Below are 20,520 nucleotides of genomic sequence, written 5' to 3' on the forward strand. Positions count from 1 at the left end.
AACTGTATAAGGAGTTGAGCACGGTTTTGGCTCCCAATTTCCTCAGGACGTGGGAGGAGGCGCTGCAAACAGGAGCTCTCCCGCCTTCGATGTCTGAGGCATTGATTAAGGTACTTTTGAAACCCAATAGGCCCCCTGAGGACATGGGTTCTTACAGGCCCTTATCTTTAATTAACTCTGATACCAAAATCCTTGCTAAGCTGCTGGCTACTAGGCTCCTGCCACATGTGCCAGATCTAGTTCATCCGGACCAGTCCAGGTTCATCCCGGGGAGGACCACAGCTTACAATCTGCGTCGGCTCTTGGGCATACTTGCGTAGCTTAACCCAGGAGCGCAGGCGGTCGCCGCCACTTTAGATGTTGAAAAGGCGTTTGATTCTGTCTCGTAGCAATTTCTGTTTTCGGTTCTTCACCGCATGGGCCTGGGCGATTTCTACATTCATTGTATTCAACGTTTGTACTCTTCACCGAAGGCGAGAGTTAGGATGAGTTTCACCATATCCCCGATATTCCAGCTGGCGCGAGGCACGCAACAGGGTTGTCCTGTCGCCGTTACTGTTTGCCCTTTCTATCGAACCACTTGCCTTCATACTCGTCTTTTACATATACACCGGGGTCGCCGTATGACGGGCCCCACGCATATAATATTTTTATATGCCGACACTCACTTCTCTACATAAGGAACCCTGGTGTGAACCTCTCTCCAGTTTTGGAAGAAATCCGTAGATTCACTATATTCTCGGGACATCGTATAAACAAGACAAAGTCGGAACTGTTCCCTCTGAATGAGGCCATAACCCCTGATGCAGACCTACAGGGCTGGAGGTGGGTGCCGGATAAGTTGAAGTATCTGGGTGTAGTGGTCACACGACAGCATAACACCTTGCTCCTTGAAAATCATGGCAAATATATGACTACACTTCCACCTAAGATAATATTGGACAACATAGACATTTTCGCCCCCATCCTGACAAAGATCATTAATGCCTCTTTTAGAGACCATGAAGTCCCTAATGCCATCAAAAAAGTCACAGTAACCCCTCTGGTAAAAAAAAAACCCAATCTCGACCAACGCGATCCGAATAATCTCAGACCCATAACAAACTGCAACTTCATCCTCAAAATCATGGATAAGATCGCCACCATGCAGCTCCAGGCACACGTAGAGGAATCTAATTCCCTCCACCCACAGCAGTCTGGTTTTCGCCCCGCACACAGTACCGAGACGGCCATGTTAGATCTGCAGACCAAAATGCTCGGTATTATTGACAAGGGTAAGACAGGCCTCCTCGTTCTACTCGACCTCAGCGCCGCATTTGATCTCCTCGACCATAACCTACTCCAGAATGCGCTAATAAAGACCACCAACTGCTCTGATGAAGCCATCAGATGGATAATGTCCTTTCTAAAAAAACAGAATATCCCGAGTGTACTGGGGGGACAAGTTCTCCCTCGAAAAAGAAATCCTCTTTGGAGTTCCCCAAGAGGCCAGTATGTCACCCCTACTGTTCAATCTTTACTTAAAATACCTATGCCTTGTTCTAGACCACATAAACGCCTATTTCACTAACTATGCTGACGACACACAGCTTGTATTCGAACTAAGTGGCAATTATCAGAAAGATAGCGAGCAACTTACCACGATATACAACCACGTGGAGCAATGGATGGACTCCAATTGGATGTGCCTAAACGGAAAATAAACGGAACTCATGATTTTCGGCTCATCCTCTGCTCGTGCTAAGCTACCCTCATCCTACACATCCTTCCACATTAAAGATACCCCCATTCCGGTCCTAAGCAAGGTTAAAACCCTAGGTATGCTGCTAGAAGCATCGTTGGGTGCGGACGCCCAAGTACAGTTCATCAAAAAAAACGGTGCCTACCACCTCCGTCTAATAAAAGCCATCAGACCTTTCATATCCGAGGAAAATTGTGCGACCATAGCAAGAGCCACCATCTTATCGCGCCTTGACTATGGCAACGCTCTAGTCCTGGGTGCCTCCAAGCAATGCCTACAAAGCTACCAAATTGTACAGAACAACGCGGTAAGAATTGTCAAGCTCAAAACTAAAACAGAACATATCAGCAACTCCAGAAGGGAGCTTCATTGGCTGAAAATCGAAGATAGGGTGCATTTCAAAACCTTAACCATCGTTCACAGATGCATCTACGGAAAGGCACCAACCTACTTAAAAACTAGGATCAAACCATACGTTCCTAATAGAACACTGAGATCATCCCAATTTGTTAAAATTGCTACGTCACCTCACAAACACAAAAGTGGCTTAGGTAGAGCCTTTCCAACCCTTGCAGCCAACCTTTGGGACAACCTACCAGACCACCTTAGACTGGAAACCAACTACTCGCGTTTTCGCAAACAGGTAAAAACCCATATCTTCAAATAAACGGCCATCACGGCATATACCTCAGTTAGCTTAATTCTATGTGACTGTCCCGTCTGCTCTGTCTAATCACTATCTGTTCCGTCCGTTCTCGTGTCCTTGTTTCTGCACCCCGAGGCTCGCGAGCTACCGGCGCAATATAAATATTAAATAAATAAATAAACACTTGCTGATAAATTGAGGGTATGGGCCAGATTACCAATCTCAATATATGGGAGGATATCACTGCTAAAAATGATTGTAGTTCCCAAGTTACTCTACTACTTTGTCAATATCCCTGTGTGGCCGGGGAGGACATTTTTTTGCAAAGCTCCGTTCAATCGCAGTTGGCTTTGTATGGGGTGGAGATACTCCTCGTATGTGGTGGGAGGCTATGACTAAGCCGTATGAACAGGATGGCCCTCAAGCTCCTGGTTTTGAACTGTATTATGAAGTAGCGCAGGCCCATTTCGCCAGCCACTGATATTCCCCACACCCCTGCCCACTGCACACGGTTCTTGAAAAATGTAGCGCCTCACCTACTGACCTGCACTCTATTGTACTTGCTAATAACCACCCAGGCACCTGTACGTATGACCTGATCCGTACCAATGTTAATGCATGGGCAAGGTTGTTTAAGAGATTGCAAGTTCCCGAGCCCTATGCTGGCTTGATCCCGTTATGCTGCTGCTCTGGGCTTCCCCGACATATGATCGCGCGATTCGGGGGGATGGGACCCTGGGGGTGAGATGACAATGGGGGATCTTTTCCCTGATGGCACCTTTGTTTCGTTACCACTCTTTGCAGAAATTATAGGTGCTGACCGATTAAGACCCTGCAATACTATCGTATGAGGGCGGCAGTTAGAGCAAAATGGATGACGTTCCCTAAGGAGCCAGACATATGCCAACCACTAGAGTCGGTGGTAACCTCAGGGTATACGCGGGGGGCTGATCTGATCTCTCTGTATAAGAAATGTCAGGATGCCCAGGCCCTGCCTAGTGCTGCCAGGATGGGATGGGGGGATTATTTAGGCACTCCAATAGACGATGCCAGATGGGCGCGCTGGTCCTGCCTCACCAAGGATGTTTCTTTGAATGCCAAGCACAGATTGATCCAATTTAAGGTGCCTAACAGGCTCCACTACACACCCGAGAAGATTTCCAAATTTGATTCTACAGTGAGCGCTAATTGTAACAAGTGCAAGGCTATCCCGGCTGATGCTTTTCATATGTACTGACCCTGCCCCCGGGTGGCTCAGTTCTGGTCTGAAATAGCTGCAATTTAGCATGAATGTACTGCCGTCCCTCCGGTATTATCATTTCCTAAATACTTGTTTGGGGATATAGGCAAGTTTTCTGTTAAGAAGAGGCGACTTTTTAATATCAGCTGTCTAATGGCTAAGAAATGTATTCTGCTCAAATGGAAATCAAATGCTTCCCCAACTGTTGACTTGTGGTTAAAGGAAATGGCACATGCCAATGAATGCGAGGACACGTACTTATCGTTAGTCACCTCGAAGTGTCGGCCATAGTACATATGGGATCCATTCATGGACTTTCTGCGCAGGCAGAGGGACTGTAGTGACTGAATGCACTTGCGGGGTATGGGCGATTGTGCCTTGCAATTGTGATGAAAATGTGGTTATTGATACTGTTGTATAATACTGTTTGTATTTACTATAACTGCACTATGTTCTGGTAGTTGTATGTCTTTCACTGGCTCTGAAAGTAAAGTTTAAAAAAAACAAATGTTGCCTAAACTCGACAAACCCCCCGAGCAATGCGGCTCTTATCAACCCCCCTCTCTCTCTCATAAGCTTGGATGTTAAAATCATTGCCAAAGTATTGGCTTTGCCTCTGGCCCCCTGCATAGAGCACATCATCCATCCATCCATCCAGAACAGTCGATCTGTTCCTGGCTGCTCCACAGCACTTAACCTAAGACGCCTCTTCAATATCGTGGTGCAGGCAATTCATGCAGGCTGTATTATAAAAATGTAACTTTGGGCCAAGGTTCATTTCATAGATAAAACTATTATATACGCAACCCACAACTAGAGTCAATGTAAATGGTACCCTATCTGCCCCGATCAATATATATATGGCGGAACCCAACAAGGCTGCCCTTTATGTTTTATGGTCTTTCCATCGATGGAAATGCATCGAATGCCAATCCATCGAAATGCTAGCCTTTACATGTAAAAGTGCATGTACTTCAAAACCTGTCAATTGAATATAGAAATGGACACGTTTCTATGGATATGGACTTTTAAATGTAAAAATAGTAGCATTTGGATTAATTTTTTTGTAACGTTAAAACGTTACATGGAGCTGTCCAGTGCTGAAATCTTCAAAGGATTTTGGCACTGGCCAGCTTCATGTAATGTTTCATTGTTTTTTAATTTTTGTGGTGGGGGAGTTACCCCCCAACTCCCAAGACACCTGCCCTAACCCTTGCCCCAACTCTTACCCTTGCCCTACCGCTTACCCTAATTTTAAATAAAAAAATCCATCCAATATCCATCAAATTTTATTCAATGAAAATGCATTTCGATGGAAAGTATTTTCATCGAATAAAATTCGATGGAAAGGTCTTAAATTAATTTGATTTAGATGTAAAGTCTAGATACCGCCAACTGTTCATCTCCGTAGCTACAGGCAAAGAGGGAGAGCACGTCTTTAAAGGTGCCATCTCTAAGTGGATTATAAATTGTATCCAGCTGTGTTACTCCCTTTCTGAAAAAACTCTGCCTTTCACGCCGTGAGCGCACTCTACAAGAGGAATTGGGGCCACGCTTGCTTTCATTGCAAATGTACCCTTTGACACCATTTGCAAAGCAGCTACTTGGAGCTCTATTCACACTTTTACTCAGCACTACTCCATTGACACTCATTCCAAGACAGATACTCAAGTGGGACAAGCGGTTCTTGGACATTTATTTGCTCATGACCCTTCTCACATCCCACCTCCTTTTAACACTGCTCGCTAATCTATGCACAGCATGTGATCTAAGCAGATTCCACAAGTCTCATAAGGGATACATTACTCATGGTAATCGTATTTCTGATGCTTGTATCTGCTTAGATTCACATGCGACCCACCCTTCCTCCCCTCTGAGAGAAGGTGCATGGATGCTTGTAGTCTTATCTTTTTATCTATCTGCTTGGATAATCTGTACTCGCGCTATTCCTCATGCTACCTCATGTCAGAAAAAATACAATCTGAGAGTCCTAGATGCATGAGGAATCATGGGTACAGTGGACGTCGCACTAGGGATAGTATTACTGGCACGACCTGTGTTGACGCACATTTTCGAGTTTCGAAAAACAAATTGTAATACTCCGCAGCTTCCACTAGATGTCGGCCTATGCACAGCCAGTGAATGTAAGCAGATACTCATGAAATCAGAAGCATCAGAAATACGATTACGGTGAGTAATGTATCCCATATTCTGCTTCAGCTAATCATGGGGAATTTAAAAAATGACAGCCACGTTCAAACCCTGTTGAACAGGCGTGTGTTTATTGTTTGCCGTTTATACAAAAAGTATATTAGTTATAAACATGGAATTTACTCTCCAGCTACCTAATTTTACCCTCCATCAGTTCCCTAATTCTTAAATTCTGGACATTTTCAGGGCATCCAGAAACACAATTTAGCTTGCTATTTCAATTCCCTAGGTCGCATGTAGGTAACTTCTATTTCAACAGAATCACTTTGAAATTTACTTTCGCATAACACCTTCCACAAGTCAGTAACTATTACCATTCATCAATTGCTGAATAAAATCTAATGTCCAGTATAAGTCTATGGCCACATCATTAACATATATAAAATTTAGGTTGCCTTGTCGTTCCACGTTTCAATCTCCAAAGATCAGGTGGAACTAGATTCCCTATTATGTCAGCTAAATTATGGAACACGCTTCCAAATGAGCTTAGAGCAGAACCTTCCTTCCTTGAGATTCAAACACCTTACCAAAACCTGGCTGTCCGCCCAATACATCTAGCCTTGGGTTCACTGCTTAACGTGTACATAGCTGCATCCTTGTAAATACAATATGCTTTGTCTTCTCATTGTTATTTTTATACTTGTAAACTATGTAATTATTGCTCTATCTGCCTTTTCATGTTATAACTAAGTGATGCGCCCGGTTGCCCCTGAGCCTGGTGCGCTATACAAATGAATAAAATACAAATACATCACAGCACTTGCATGTAACCCAGAACCTCCTGGGCTGAGGTGTAAAAGCCATTAGTCTTTGTTTTTAAAAATTGATGGTTTGAGGAGATCCCTGTCAGGCAACTGACTGTTCACCTATGCCCTGTAATACCCTTCGGCCATACTGACATCTGGCACTTGGTCTGGTTATCTGAAGTTGACCAGCGTTTTTAATCTTAAACCCTTCAGCTTTCCTTGATTGCAGCCCCTGTTAACACAGCCCTTCGAAATTTTTGTTATGCACTGGCTAGCCCTTTTTCCCATGTAGAGAAATGAGCCTTCAGAGACCACAGATCTGGCAATGGGGCAAGTTTGTTTTGAACACCCACGTAGAAGTCCCCTCCACTGACCAGAATGCTGCTAGTCACTTTATTTCAGTTGCAAATCGCTGGTATGCAAGGGCTTAAAAGGAATTCCCTTTCAGGCTTGCAGTGGGGGGGAAGCCATTTGCAAATTCTGCCCAGAGACCCAAAGATTGTCCTTGGATGAAATGTACTCACATATTACCTTTTCTAACATTAGCCTTCATTCTTTGAAATACTGAGCACTTCACTGATCATGGTTCACTTTGTTTTTGAATTGTGGATTTCTTCTTTCTTTTCACACATTGTTTTTTTAAATATGACCGCTGAATGTACAGGGCTGTTTATTTCAGTTATTCATAAAATATATTTTTGATTATCTGCTGTTTTGTTTTTATGCAGAAAAGTGGGTCTGAGTTGACATAGTGCATCACCTTTTGATGGGTGGCAGTTTCAGTGAAAATGCTACATTAATCTCTCAGCCAACAATGTGATATGCATTTCCAATCTGCACTCTGATTAAATTATTTTCAGCTTTCCCTGTATTTCAACTGCACAAAGACACCCACATAGTCTGCCTTAATAGTCCCGTTTTCAGTGTGAAGGTTCTTTGCAGGCTGGCACGTCATTTTTCCAGTGGGCCTTTCAGTTATGTTTGTTTGGGCCTTTGATTAAATCCCACATGTCAAATTTCACTGCATATTAGTATATTGGGGGCTCTTTCTCCTGTGGTACGATGTGGTAAGGTTGTTCTTTGGACCCATCTGATATTTTGTCGAGGATTTTTCAATTGACAAGTTCATCTGTTGGCCAGCTTGCTTCTTATTCAGTCATTCCCATGACGCCTAGGAAACTGCAACCACAAGGTCTTGTATTCTGTTTGGAATGAATGAATGAATGAATGAATGAATGAATGAAGTATTGCTAGTCTTGAACTGGCTTTTTGTTATCTACAGTGGTAATTATCCTGGCAAGAAATCTTCAAAGCTTCCATTGCTTACAGTCTGGTGTCTTGCACTTTGGCAGATTTGGTAAGGGATGGATTTTGGTTCAGAGATTATCATTGCTTTTCCACCATCATCTTCTTTGCAATACCACCTGTAGTACAGCCATATGCTTTCTGCAACTACTATTCTATACATTTTTACCCTAGATTGGAGACTTGTTTTGGATTAGGTCCTTCTGAATATTAACTTTAATGCAGGTGGACACACTTATGCTGCCTTTCCGGTCTATCATGATTCTTCTTCATAATGCTGAGAGTTGGATGCAAGATCATCACTGTAGTGACTCTTGTACTGTTATTTTGTATCCTCCTTCCTCATTAAGACACCCTCCACCCTTTGTCTTGCTTCTTTATTGATAATTAGACTGTGGCACTCCCATTTTTGTAATTTTGTATTGCTGTGCAAATATGTTGATGCATAGACATCATATCAAAACAATGTGAGCCTGTGTGGCCATTTTATTGGTGTCAAAGAAGGGGAATTAGCAACTTACAGAATATGTCAGTTCTGCAAATAACTTGTATTTTACTCACTAGCTGTGCAAAAACGTACTTCTCCAATTACCAAATCATCCTGCATTTTCAATTCTCTTTCCTGTGTAATGTTCATTTCTGGGAGACATTGACCTCGGTTTGGGCTACATCAGAAACTACCCAGTTGGTCCACTGTTGTCTTCAAAGATGATTCCTTCTAGTATTGATAATACATACATGTATTAAATGCTTCCCCATACTCCAGGGAGCTATCCAGTCCGCAAGCAGTCAGAAAGCAACCTGCATGTGTTCAGAGCAAAACATTCCAGCTTACCTTGTGTGACCTGTCAGAGTTCTAATATACCATGTGCTGTGAAATGGAGACTCCTTGTAATGTGTTGAATGACGACTGATGCTGTGGGTATTAAACAGAAGTGTTTATTAAATAAAATGAAGGCAGCAGACGCACCTACAGCTTTGGGTGCTGGAGTCAAACTGCTCAACAATTCAAACCACGCGATGTGTACACATCCTGAGAATCCTACAACCCAGGAATTCTCAATGTGTATGCATCGATGGAACCCAGAATTACTAAACGCTAAAGAACTCGAACACAGATAAACACAGTGGTAAACATACAAACCTAGCATAATGCATAACACAGAACACCCTTCCCCTTCCCCTTCATCTGTGTCCGGATACAAAGTATCCAGTTACTCTTTACTCATGAACATGTGCTCTCAGAGAGGACATTGTTTGCTTTGCTTACCTTGCTATTCTAATATAAGGATTGTTCTGTCTGCTTTTCTTTCAGGCTTTTCTCATCTTGCATGTTGTAACATTGATGTTTGCACCCATACTAGGAGCAGAGAGTAGCTAGTCGGGTGAGATAAAGCTCTGTCCTTCATGCTTGTATGAGGTTTTGCTACCGTACAACATCACAAGTGTTGGTGTATTTTGGCATTTTGTTTGCTACTCTTTTGTAGTCTGTTGTGAAGCAGCAATTCGTTTTTCTCGTTTCATTTGTAGATGTTCTCAGATGGCGGGTAAAGTATACCTGCAGTACCTGCAGCACCAGAGATCCACAATGTTTAATGCCTCCAAAATATCCCAATGTTCTTTCTGTGGTGGGCATCTCAGGGTCACCCCATTACATCTTAAAGGCCCCGCCTTCATTTTATATTATATTACTACACAGCAACGCCCACCGCCTCTTCCCTTTCCCATACCATATCATGCACTGTGAAGCCCTCGCCCGTGCCAGAAGTGTTAGACATAAAAGTATTAATCATTGCCTAGTTCGCTGTCCATTCAAAAGCCAGGGTCCCTCATTCTTCACCTCACAATTTTAGAAACGTAGACCTCACCCCCCTCCCTTCCATGATATTTTACTATTTGGCCTACCTACTGTCAATTACTTTTTTCCACAAATCATGTTTTTTTCAGACAAGTGTTTGATTGTTCTAGCTTCCAGAATTGGGAAATATATTCCCCCATAGATTGTTTCTATCAGAATAAGTTAACCTTCAACTAGGCGGTGAAACCTGAAATCTTCCAACTGGTGTAAACTGATTTTAGACTTGGCACCAACTGGCTGCGCTGGTACTGATATTAATGCTCTGCAAATGCCCATAATAACAGTAATAGTATTTACATTAAAGTCTGTGGCGCCAATCTGGAAATTCTCCATGTACTTGTGGGGTAATCTCAGGCGGTAGGGCACTCGCACCCTCATCTACCCCAAGTATGGAAGGCTAGAGTTAGGTGCACATATACAAGTATATATTGGATATATGTCATGTCACAAGGCTTTTATACTACAAACAATTACCATCATAGATCTGGAGTGCCAATGTTTTTCCAAGGATTTGCATATTCTGCGTCCACCAGGGTCTCAGGACCTTTATTTGCAGAAGGAAAGAAATGGATCAAGGGGATATCCATTTGTTGGTTTACTGCCATTGTTGCATGATGAGTATATGTTCTTATTCTGTAACAAGCAGTCATTTTGAATTGTAGATTGCCGTTATGTCTGCCTGTATTGTTTGTAATTGGTCCAATTTATTCAATTCAGGTGCATTGTGGCCAAGTGTCAAATCTGAAAGTGGTTTAATTCAGACAACATCTCCAAGTCAGTCCAGTATTCTCACCAGTACTTCAGGGTTAAACATCAGTCATCCCAGTCCAGCACATTATTCTTTTGCAGTCCAAGGTAAATTGGCATGATTATTTATCTGCATCTCTACTTAATGGCTGGCAGGTCTTTGTCAGACAATGACCTGCCCATGGTTATCATAGTTAATTTCAAAGCTGCATTATCACAGAAATCATCACATGCAACATACATGCCATGTTATTTGATGTTCCAATGTTGTCTTAAGCATGATCTTCTACCCTTTCTTATTCGTTCTCCCTGCATGCCTGTGTCTATTTAGTCTTTGATTCACCACCTAGCAATCTCTGCACACACTGACACAACGGTCAGTTTCATTCCCCCTGCGTCTTAAAGATGTAATTGTTCAATGGAATAATATGCATGTCTGGCTTCTAACAAATAATTTATTTGCAACAATTGATCATTTGTAATGCTGTTAACATCCGTGTCATTTCAACACTTGATCATCTGTTAAATACACCAACCCAAATGTCATTTTCTTTCATTCCTGCCAGCCAGCAGTGTGGTAGATGCATATCAGTAAAAGCAGAGAATGGGGTAATGATCACAAATTAAGCTATACGTTTAACTGTTGATAAAGATTCTTGGCAGCTACGGTTTTTAATACATTAAGATGTATTTTTTCATCTTTTCTGCGTGTTTATAATACATAAAGCTACACTCTAAAATTCTGATTATTGGTAGCTCTTTATTTCTGAGCTGCAGGTTTATTATTAAAATTGAATATTTGATCCTCTAAAATTACTACCTGCTGTTTCCTCTTATGTGAACTGAAACTTTAATAAACATGTAAACTTGTTAAAACCTAGATTAACAAGAGAACTGCTTCCACAATAAATAAAAGAAGACACTTGTAAATAAAGCAATCCTACAGTGTGACAGATAATTCTACTGTCTATCAAGACAATCCTTCTCTTTCTGGTCTGCTTTGTCGCAAACAGTACAACTTAACAGGGCTCAACACAATGATTAATGGCCTCATTCACCAATATGCCTCTCTTTCCTACTATTGGAAGTATTGTACCATATAGCATGGTTCGAGAAACTATGCAGTTTAAGCAAAATTAAGGTTTGGGGGACTGGCATGCTCTTTCACTCGAACACTTCTATACAGATGCACCTTTCTTTAAGTGGCATGCTTTCGCAAACCTATTCCAACTTTTTTCGTGAAGGATTTCATGCTCTTGTTGACGGATGCGCCAAAACTTGCTCCCCATTGCATTCCTTGTCTCTTTTACAGAGACGACCTGGTGCCCATATCTAAAACGCACAAAGGCCTACAGAGAATGCTGCTCGCCTTGGATATATATGCTAACAAAAACCTTCTCAACATCAATCTTGAGAAATCCAAGGTGATGATATGCCCAGGCACTAGACAACAACAAAGAAACTCCTCACAAGAGCATGTACTCTCTCTAATGCACCCATTCAAATTGTCCATCAGTACATCTACCTTGGAGTAAACACAAATGACAATCCAGCTGATTTACCGTAGCTTACCTCTATCACAACCAAAATGTGTTCTGCCATATCTCAAGCTAAAGTCCTACACGCTCAGTACGGAACATCTCAGCATTTTTCTAACAAAAGTAGCCCCTCAGGTTTTATATGGTTCCGAAACTAAATCAATCCTAGCGGAAAAAATTCTGGGTAAGGACAGAGGGCAGATTTTGGGAAGAGTTACCTTGTTTGCCTTAGGCTACACACATGGCCCTTATAAGATTTGAATTGGGTGCATCCTCACTGTACTGTTTATATTTGTGGAAATATTGCATACTTTCTAGAAAGTGCTTGCTGAGTACAAATAGTTATTTGGTGTCTGTTATAGCAAAGTTTTTTGGCACTTCAAAACTAATATTTTGCATTCAATGGGAATTTTTTTTTTAATGAAAGCGTTAGAGGCAGCAGCATCACTGACGATATTCTGCTAAATGACCCAACTCGAGCCAAATGTAAATTGTTGCTACACGATTGGATAAGTACATGCAATCTATGGTCTAATTATAAAGACTTCAACCAGAATCCATTCACCAGTAAAGCTCTAGGTATGGTTGAAGTATACATAACTAAATGTCCCTTCCCCAAGCTTAAAAGCACGTGGGTGCGACTAAGGCTTAATCTATGGCCTACGAGACCAATTCTGGCCTGTCGCACATTAGTATTGCCCGACAACAATGAGTGTCGCCATTGTCCTAGTCATGGCATTGTGAAGACGCTGAAACACCTCATAGCAGAATGTCCCTCCTTGAGTGTTCAACATAATTTGCACTTCAGATCGCTGTTCTTACACAACAGAAATTTAGATGCAGACACCTTTCGGATTTTAATCTTTGCAACTGATAAAATTCAAGTGAGAATAGTTGCGATTAATTATTTGGAAGCACTGGAATGGAACCAAGATAAATTGACAGTCCAATCCAGCCATTAATCAGTAAATCGGATAAGACTTATAAGTTATTTTAAGTTGCAGTAAAAACTGACGGTGCAAAAAGCCACATGACGACTGTGTGATAATTGACGATGACATGAATTATTGTACACAAACGCATGTTATGCATGCACTCTTATATCTTTTTTGCCATATTTTGTTATATCTTCCTACTCATTTAAATTGCTTTGACGTGCACCTTCTTGTGCTTTTACAATTGAGTAGATGTGCAATAACAACTTAGTATTTTACACTTATGTTAAGCTATTAAGTACAGCCAAACATTGTATAGATAGCAAGGAGAATACGTAATACATAGTATTGTAACCTGACTGTCACTATCAGACATTGTAATGCTAATCTTATTGATGCTTTTGACCATTTACTTTTTTCCTTCTTTTATACATCTATGTAAAGTTTGTTGAGAAAAAATTGTTGTTGAAAAGTTGATGTAATCAGCTAGATCAATACAATTAAAAAAAAAAAAAAAAAAAAAAATTCAGGTTTGGGGACTGGCATGTGCCTACTTCCCTTCTCCATGATTGCAGACTTCACGCATTGCTTACTTGTCTGTTTGTCCATGTGAAAAAGTATTAATTTCCATGGACAGACACTGCCTCTAAATTATTAAAAAGAAAAAGGGACAAGAAATGCACCGTCACGCTTCCATTTTGTAGAGTTTTAAACCCATCTCTGCTGTAAAAGCCTAACCCTCCTCTTCATTTTCCTGTTTTCTTATCAGTCTCACTGGTGCAGTAGCTTTTCCACATTTTTTAGCAAAACAGCTAAGATTTTATCGGTTAATTATGTGATGTAAAGGGTTACAGAGGAGTGGGTAGCATGCATCATATTTTTTCGAGGGGATTGGGTCCTCCGACGTATTCCATATCTGACAGGTAATGTCCACAGCTGTGCTGCTTCGGAAAATCTTTGGCGTCTGCGTCCTGTGTCGATGACGTCGATACGCCGTCCCCGAGGACCTCCTCCGACGGCCGACGTCACCCGATGTGATAAGTAGGACGCACGACGCCCATATCCTCAGTTCCGTTTTTTCCGCAAATGTGTTCGCTTCGTGAATCTCGGTACGACGCGACTCTTTGGAGTTTGCTGTTTTCTTCTCGGTTCATTGAACCTGTTTAGTTTTTTGTGAAGACCTGTTCGTGGCGATGTCTACTTCGTCTTCAACCCCGCGTCCGGACTTCAAGAAATGCGGGGACTGTGGGTCCAAGATGTCGGTCACAGACTCGCACGACGCCTGCCTCTGGTGCCTCGGGGAGGCCCACGATACGGACGACTGTCGACTGCCAGTTGCTCACGGCCAAGGCCTTGCGGGAACGCAAGAAGAAGCTGTCGGTAGGTCGGTTGTCTAAGCCCCGGAAGTCGAGGTCTACGTGGCTTTCAACGGATGACTCGAGAGGCGACTCTCCACGTCATAGTCGGAAGTCCAGTGGGTCTCCTTCCAAGAGTCGGTCTCGCCACTCCTATGCCTCTTCGAGGCATTCCCGGAAGCACTGGCATCGGTCGCCTTCCCCGTCCTCTTCTGAGGACTCCGCCCGTCGGCGGGTCGCTTATCCCACCATGCAAGCGACACCGGAGGAATGGGCTTCCTTTGGGAAGCAGATGCTAGCCATTCTTGAATCGCAGGGCACTGGTCTGTCCGCGCCTCCAAGTGGGGTCGGTCGGCACCGGTCGAGACACCGCTCGTACGCCTTGGGGGCTCGGGTGGTCAGCACGGCTTGTGGGAGAAGTCCCGCTCGGACAAGGGTAGCCGTTCTCGCCATGCCCGTTCCAGGTCCCGGTCCTCGACGTGCTCGAGACCGCGTGATCCTGTGCCATCTTCGAAGAAGACGTCGATGCCTGTGGCGCCGAGGTCGTCCACGATTTCTCTCGAAGCTCCGCCTCCGAGCGGGTCGTCTATGCTGTCGGCGCCTAGGTCGTTGAGAGACACGCTCGCAGCTCCGGCTTCGCGGCCTGTGTCGATGCCATCGATGCCTTCGGCGCTGCAGCTGAAGTCAACGCCCATTCTCTCGACGCCGACTCGTTCGCCGCCCTCAACGCCTTTCGAGGCGGTGGTGTCGGAGGGGCCCCGTGGCACGGGGTTAGCCCTTAGAAAGGCTCTGGCTAAGGTCAGGCACAGCTTTGGTACCCACATGTCTTCCTCTCACCGCCTGGAGTACATTTCAGAGGGTGATGAAGGCTCTGATGAAGGCTTGGTTCCGGTTCCGGTACCAGATGAGCTTATCTCGGGCCATAGCCAGTTTGCTGAACTGAGGCAGTCACTGCATGATGCCAGTGGACCTGGACACCTCTCCGGAGGTGGAGTTTTGTAGGCCGGAGCCTGGCACTCATGCCGATTCTTCATATCGGAGCCTTATGTCTCGGGTCACCGAGTACTTGGGTTGGTCGGCTCCCCCAGGGGAGTTCGTTCAGGATGATCTCAGACATCCTTGATCTTGGTCCCACCACTGACCCGGTATTGCAGTTTCATATGGCTCGGCAGAGAAGGGTGGCGGCGGCTTGGACTGCTCCGGAGAGTCTCCCGGCATTGGGCAAGTCTTTATTGCGAAAATACCGTCCAGCCAGTAGCGACCCCTGCTACTTGTCCAGGCACCCCACTCCGGAGAGTTTGGTGGTGCAGGCGGCTACGGCCCCGGCAAAGCAGGTGTCGTATCCTACCATCCCTCCAGATAGGGACGACAAACGTTTTGACGGCTGGCCGAAGAAAGCGTGTTTTCTTCAGGGGGTATGGCGCTTCAGGCGGCCAACTCCATATGTGCCTTGTCTCGTTTCGCACACACTCTGTGGAACTGTGTTGCATTAGCGGCTGAACATATTCCTGAAGGGGACGAACGGGATGGTTTCCTTGCTATGGTTCAGGATGGCAAGGATGCCATGTGTGAGGCCGTTCAGTCGGGTTTGGACATGGCAGATTGCGTCAGCCGGTCCATGGTGGCAAGCACCGTAATACGCAGGTTTGCATGGTTGCGGAAGTCTGGGTTCGCTCCTGATGTGCAGTCCCGGCACCTCAACATGCCCTTTGACGGTGAACATCTTTTTGGCAGCAAGGCTGACGAGAGCCTTGAGAGGTTGCAGACCTCCAAAGCTGCAGTAAAGTCGTTGGGCTCTGAAGTTCGACAACCTCCGCATTTTCATCCTAGGGGACAGCAATGGAGGGGAGGTTCCTTTTGCTATTACTCGTCCTTCAGTAAAGCGAGAGGAGCTAGCAGTCAAAGAGGCCACCGTACGAGTGCCAGAGGTGGAAACAAGGGTACTCGAGGTGCCGAGGACGCTCAGGCAGTTGCCTCTTTGCCTTCAGGCAACGCCGCAGCCGCTACCACTCAGTCATGAGGCCAGGTCCCATGGTTCGCCGTTTGGGGGAAGGCTGGCGCAGTATCTTGTAGAGTGGCAAGCCATTACTTCAGATGTGTGGGTTCTGGAGATCATAACCCACGGCTACTGTCTTCCCTTTCGGCAGAGGCCTCACGACAATCCACCAGGGAACCTCTCTTTGAAGGGTCCGGATCCGCTCCTTGCGCAGGAAATTCAAGCCCTGCTGGAGAAAGGCGCCATAGAACTGGTGCCTGTAGCAGAGAGGAACAAGGGATGGTATTCCCCTTATTTTTTGATTTCGAAGAAAGATGGGGCGGGGGGATTGAGACCCATCATGGACTTGCGCGCTTTGAACAAACTCCTCAGGAAGGAAAAGTTCAAGATGGTTACTCTCTCTCATGTCCTCCAGGCCCTTCAGCTTCAGGACCGGTTGGTGTCTCTCGACCTCAAGGACGCTTACTTCCATGTGCCGTTCCATCCCAAGCACAAGAAGTACCTGAGGTTCGCGGTTGGCGACTCACACTTTCAGTTTCGGGTCCTGCCGTTCGGATTGATCTCCGCCCCAAGGGTTTTCACCAAGCTCATGGTGGTGGTTGCAGCGTATCTCAGGAAAGGGGGATTCACGTCTACCCCTACCTGGCCGATTGGTTGATCAGGGGAAGCTCTCTCGAGCAAGTCCTGGATCATCTGTCTGTCACCTGCCACTCCCTTCACAAGCTGGGCTTCTCCCTCAATTTAAAGAAGTCCCATTTGACACCAGCACAGCGGCTCCAGCACATCGGAGCAGTGCTCGACACATCCCTGGGGCCGTGTTTTCCTCCCCAGGTGAGGGCTCTTCACATTCAGCATGTGGTGCACAAGTTTCAACTTGCCCAGTATCTCCCAGCGTCCGAGTTCTTGAGACTGCTCGGCCTCATGGCATCCTGCATTCTTCTGGTGCCAGAGGCTCGTCTGCGGATGAGATCTTTACAGTGGGCTCTCAAGCTCCAGTGGTCTCAGTCCTCCGGCAGGCTGTCGGACCCTGTTCAGGTGCCATCCTGGGTCGCCCAGGACCTTCTGTGGTGGGCCGTCGAAGGCAATCTGATGAAGGGGGCCCCATTTTGGCTGCCCTTGCCGGAGGTGACAATCGTGATGGACGTATCCCTCACAGGATGGGGAGCTCATGCTAACGAGTTGACAGTCAGCGGTCGTTGGTCTCTGTCGGAGTCCAGACTCCATATCAATCTGTTGGAGCTGAGGGCCGTCGGGCTTGCCCTGAAGGCTTTTCTGCCGACTGTGCGAGGAACGAGTGTCCTGATTCTAATGGACAACACAGTGGCCATGAACTACCTCAACAAAAAGGGGGGGGCAGGGTCACTTCCTCTGTGCAGGGAGGCGATGCAGCTCGAATTCTGGGCCATCCAGCAGGAAGTTTCGATCTCGGCTGTTGATCTGGCCGGAGACGACAACGAGACAGCGGACACTCTGAGCAGGCAGAGCGCGATCTCTCGCGAGTGGGAGCTGGCTCAGGAGATTCTCCTTGTGATCCTTGCCCTTTGGGGGACCCATCAAGTGGATCTCTTTGCCTCCAGTGTCAACCGGAAGTGCGAAAGGTTCTGCTCGCGAGAATTTCCTACAAAAGGAGCCTTAGGAAACGCGTTCATGGTGGAGTGGTCATTCCCACTGCTGTACGTGTTTCCTCCAGTCCCCGTCATCCAGCAAGTACTGCAGAGGTTCGGTTCCCAGATGATCCTCATTGCTCCGGCGTGGGCCCGGAGGACGTGGTACCCGGACCTTCTCGACTTGTCCATCTGCCCTCCACGTTGTCTTCCCTACCGAGACGATCTTCTCTCACGGGAGGGGGTCAGGTTCTCCATCCAGAGGTCAGATCCCTCAACCTTCACGCTTGGCTTCTGAAAAGTTGAGGTATAAGGATTGGGACCTCCCTGAAGACGTGATGGAGGTGTTGCTCTCGGCCAGGCGGCCGGCAACAAAGTCTCTGTACCGTTGCCGTTGGAGAAAGTTCTGCGACTGGTGCAGAGTTAAGAATGTGGATCCTTTTGAATGTGACATTCCCATGGTTCTGTCTTTTTTGCTTTCCTTGGCCCACAGGGGCTTGCAAGTGGGGACCATTTAAAGGTTACCTGGCTGCGCTGTCCATATTTAAGCGCTCGTCTGAAGAATGTTCCTATTTTAAGATTCCTTTAATTTCTCAGTTTTTGAAAGGGCTCACTTATGTGTTCCCTCCGTCACCTTTTCTGGTGCCCGTTTGGGTTTTGAACTTTGTTCTTAAGTCTCTTATGGTTGCTCCATTTGAGCCTTTGTATTCTTGCCCTTTGAGACTGTTAACTCTGAAAACTGTGTTTTTGGTTGCGGTTACTTCTGCTTGCAGAGTGAGTGAGTTACAGGCATTTTCAGTTAAGCCACCCTTCACTGTGTTTCATAAAGAGAGGATTGTCCTTAGAGTTCGTCCTTCTTTTCTTCCAAAGGTGGTTTCGGAATTTCATTTGAGCCAGAAGGTTGTTCTTCCGGCGTTCTATCCTCCTCCACATCCTGGTAAGGAAGAGGAGAGGCTCCATAGGCTTGATCCTAGGAGAGCGTTGAGCTTTTATATTTCGCGCATGTCCTGGGTCAGAGTGGACGATCAACTTTTCATTGGTTACGCTGGAAAGCGTTTGGGACAAGCTGTGACGAAACAGACTTTGTCTCGTTGGATTATTTTAGCTATCTTCGAGTGTTACTGCTTGGCGGGTAAGGCTGGCTTGCGGGCCCATTCTACCAGGGGAGTGGCTGCATCTACTGCCCTGCAGAGGGGTGTTCCTATTCGTCACATCTGTGATGCAGCCACCTGGGCTTCAGTACATACTTTTGTACGGCACTACTCCCTCAATTCCATCCGAGGGCAGGATCTAGCCTTTGGCAAGGCAGTCCTTTATTCCGAAATTTGATTGGGCATGCTAAATTTGTGTTCTACATTCTTTTCCCACCTCCTTGCTTGGTATTGTTTTGGGAGTCTGTCATAGATATGGAATACTTCGGAGGACCCAATCCCCTCGAAAAACACGTTACTTTCTTACCTGATAACGTTCGTTCGATGGGATGGTCCGTTGACGTATTCCATATCGCTTCCTCCCTACCTTCCCCGCTGCAGAATTTCTTTTGCGATTGGAGCTTGCGTTCAGCAAGGCCTTGTGTGTCTGACTGGCAGAAAACTGGTGGCACACGTTCTGTGGGAAAAAACTACGACTGAGGCTATGGGCGTCGTGCGTCCTACTTATCACATCGGGTGACGTCGGCCGTCGGAGCAGGTCCTCGGGGACGGCGCATTAACGTCATCGATGCAGGACGCAGACGCCGAAGATTTTCCGAAGCAGCACAGCTGTGGACATTACCTGTCATAGATATGGAATACGTCGTCGGACCATCCCATCGAAAGAACGTTACCAGGTAAGAAAGTAACGTGTTCATCTAAAACATTGTAGTAATCCTGGGTGGTATCTTAAAAGATAGAATTCAATCCCATATGTAAATTCTCCCCCACAACGAAACCTCAAATTTGCAAATTAATCTCTGCCATACCACAGCGACCTTTAAAAAGTAACAAAACGGTTTGATGATTGGAAACCTGACATTGTTCAGATGATGCTTCATCTAGTCTGAAATAAACACCAGCCACATTGTTTCACTGCACTACACTGTAAAGGAAGTAGCTGAAAAGCAGATTTCAGTTGTTTCCTCTATTGTGTAGTTTGATTTTTTTATGCACACCAAGCAGAATAAACTGCATTCGGGCGCAGATGTTAAGTATTGTTTGTACATTGATCAAGGAATAGCGACTGTAATATAGATCTCTTAGGTTTACTTAAATAGGAAGGTTGTTTTTAGTGCTTTTGTAAAGCTTTCCAGCGATGAACATGAGCAAATAGTGAGCTTAGTAGTAGTGTAGTGATATAATGTGACCCTGCATTTAGTTTCAGGCAAGAGGTAGGCTCAGCTAAGCAATGTCAGCCGGTCGCGCCTCAGTCTATTCTTGTTACTTTATAAATTTTACTACAGAGTGGCAAACATCATTCTTAAATTGTTCCACACCAGGGTAAATTTAAACGTTAATTTTGGATAATGTGTATATTAATTTGGGATCTAATGCTATGATTACTTTTCGGTTTTATAACATCAATGTGGTAAACTACTGGACAGGTCCGTGAATTTTATTTTCA

The 20,520-nt window shown here is 45.2% G+C and overlaps 1 protein-coding gene across 9 annotated transcripts in view; it reads left to right on the top strand.

Annotated features, from left to right (window-relative positions):
• Window positions 1-20,520, top strand: part of EYA3 (EYA transcriptional coactivator and phosphatase 3) — a 2,553,793-nt gene that overhangs the window by 998,252 nt on the left and 1,535,021 nt on the right. For 7 of the 9 annotated variants that reach the window (XM_069623074.1, XM_069623072.1, XM_069623073.1 and 4 more), the window contains one exon: window positions 10,465-10,602. The exons of the other annotated variants lie outside the window; for them this stretch is intronic. In XM_069623074.1, coding sequence (XP_069479175.1) covers window positions 10,465-10,602 — 138 coding nt within the window. The remainder of the gene's footprint in view (window positions 1-10,464; window positions 10,603-20,520) is intronic. 9 annotated transcript variants of the gene reach the window in all.

Source organism: Ambystoma mexicanum, chromosome 11 (genome assembly GCF_040938575.1).
Source record: "Ambystoma mexicanum isolate Mex_15411 chromosome 11, UKY_AmexF1_1, whole genome shotgun sequence".
Classification (NCBI taxonomy): Eukaryota; Metazoa; Chordata; class Amphibia; order Caudata; family Ambystomatidae; genus Ambystoma; species Ambystoma mexicanum.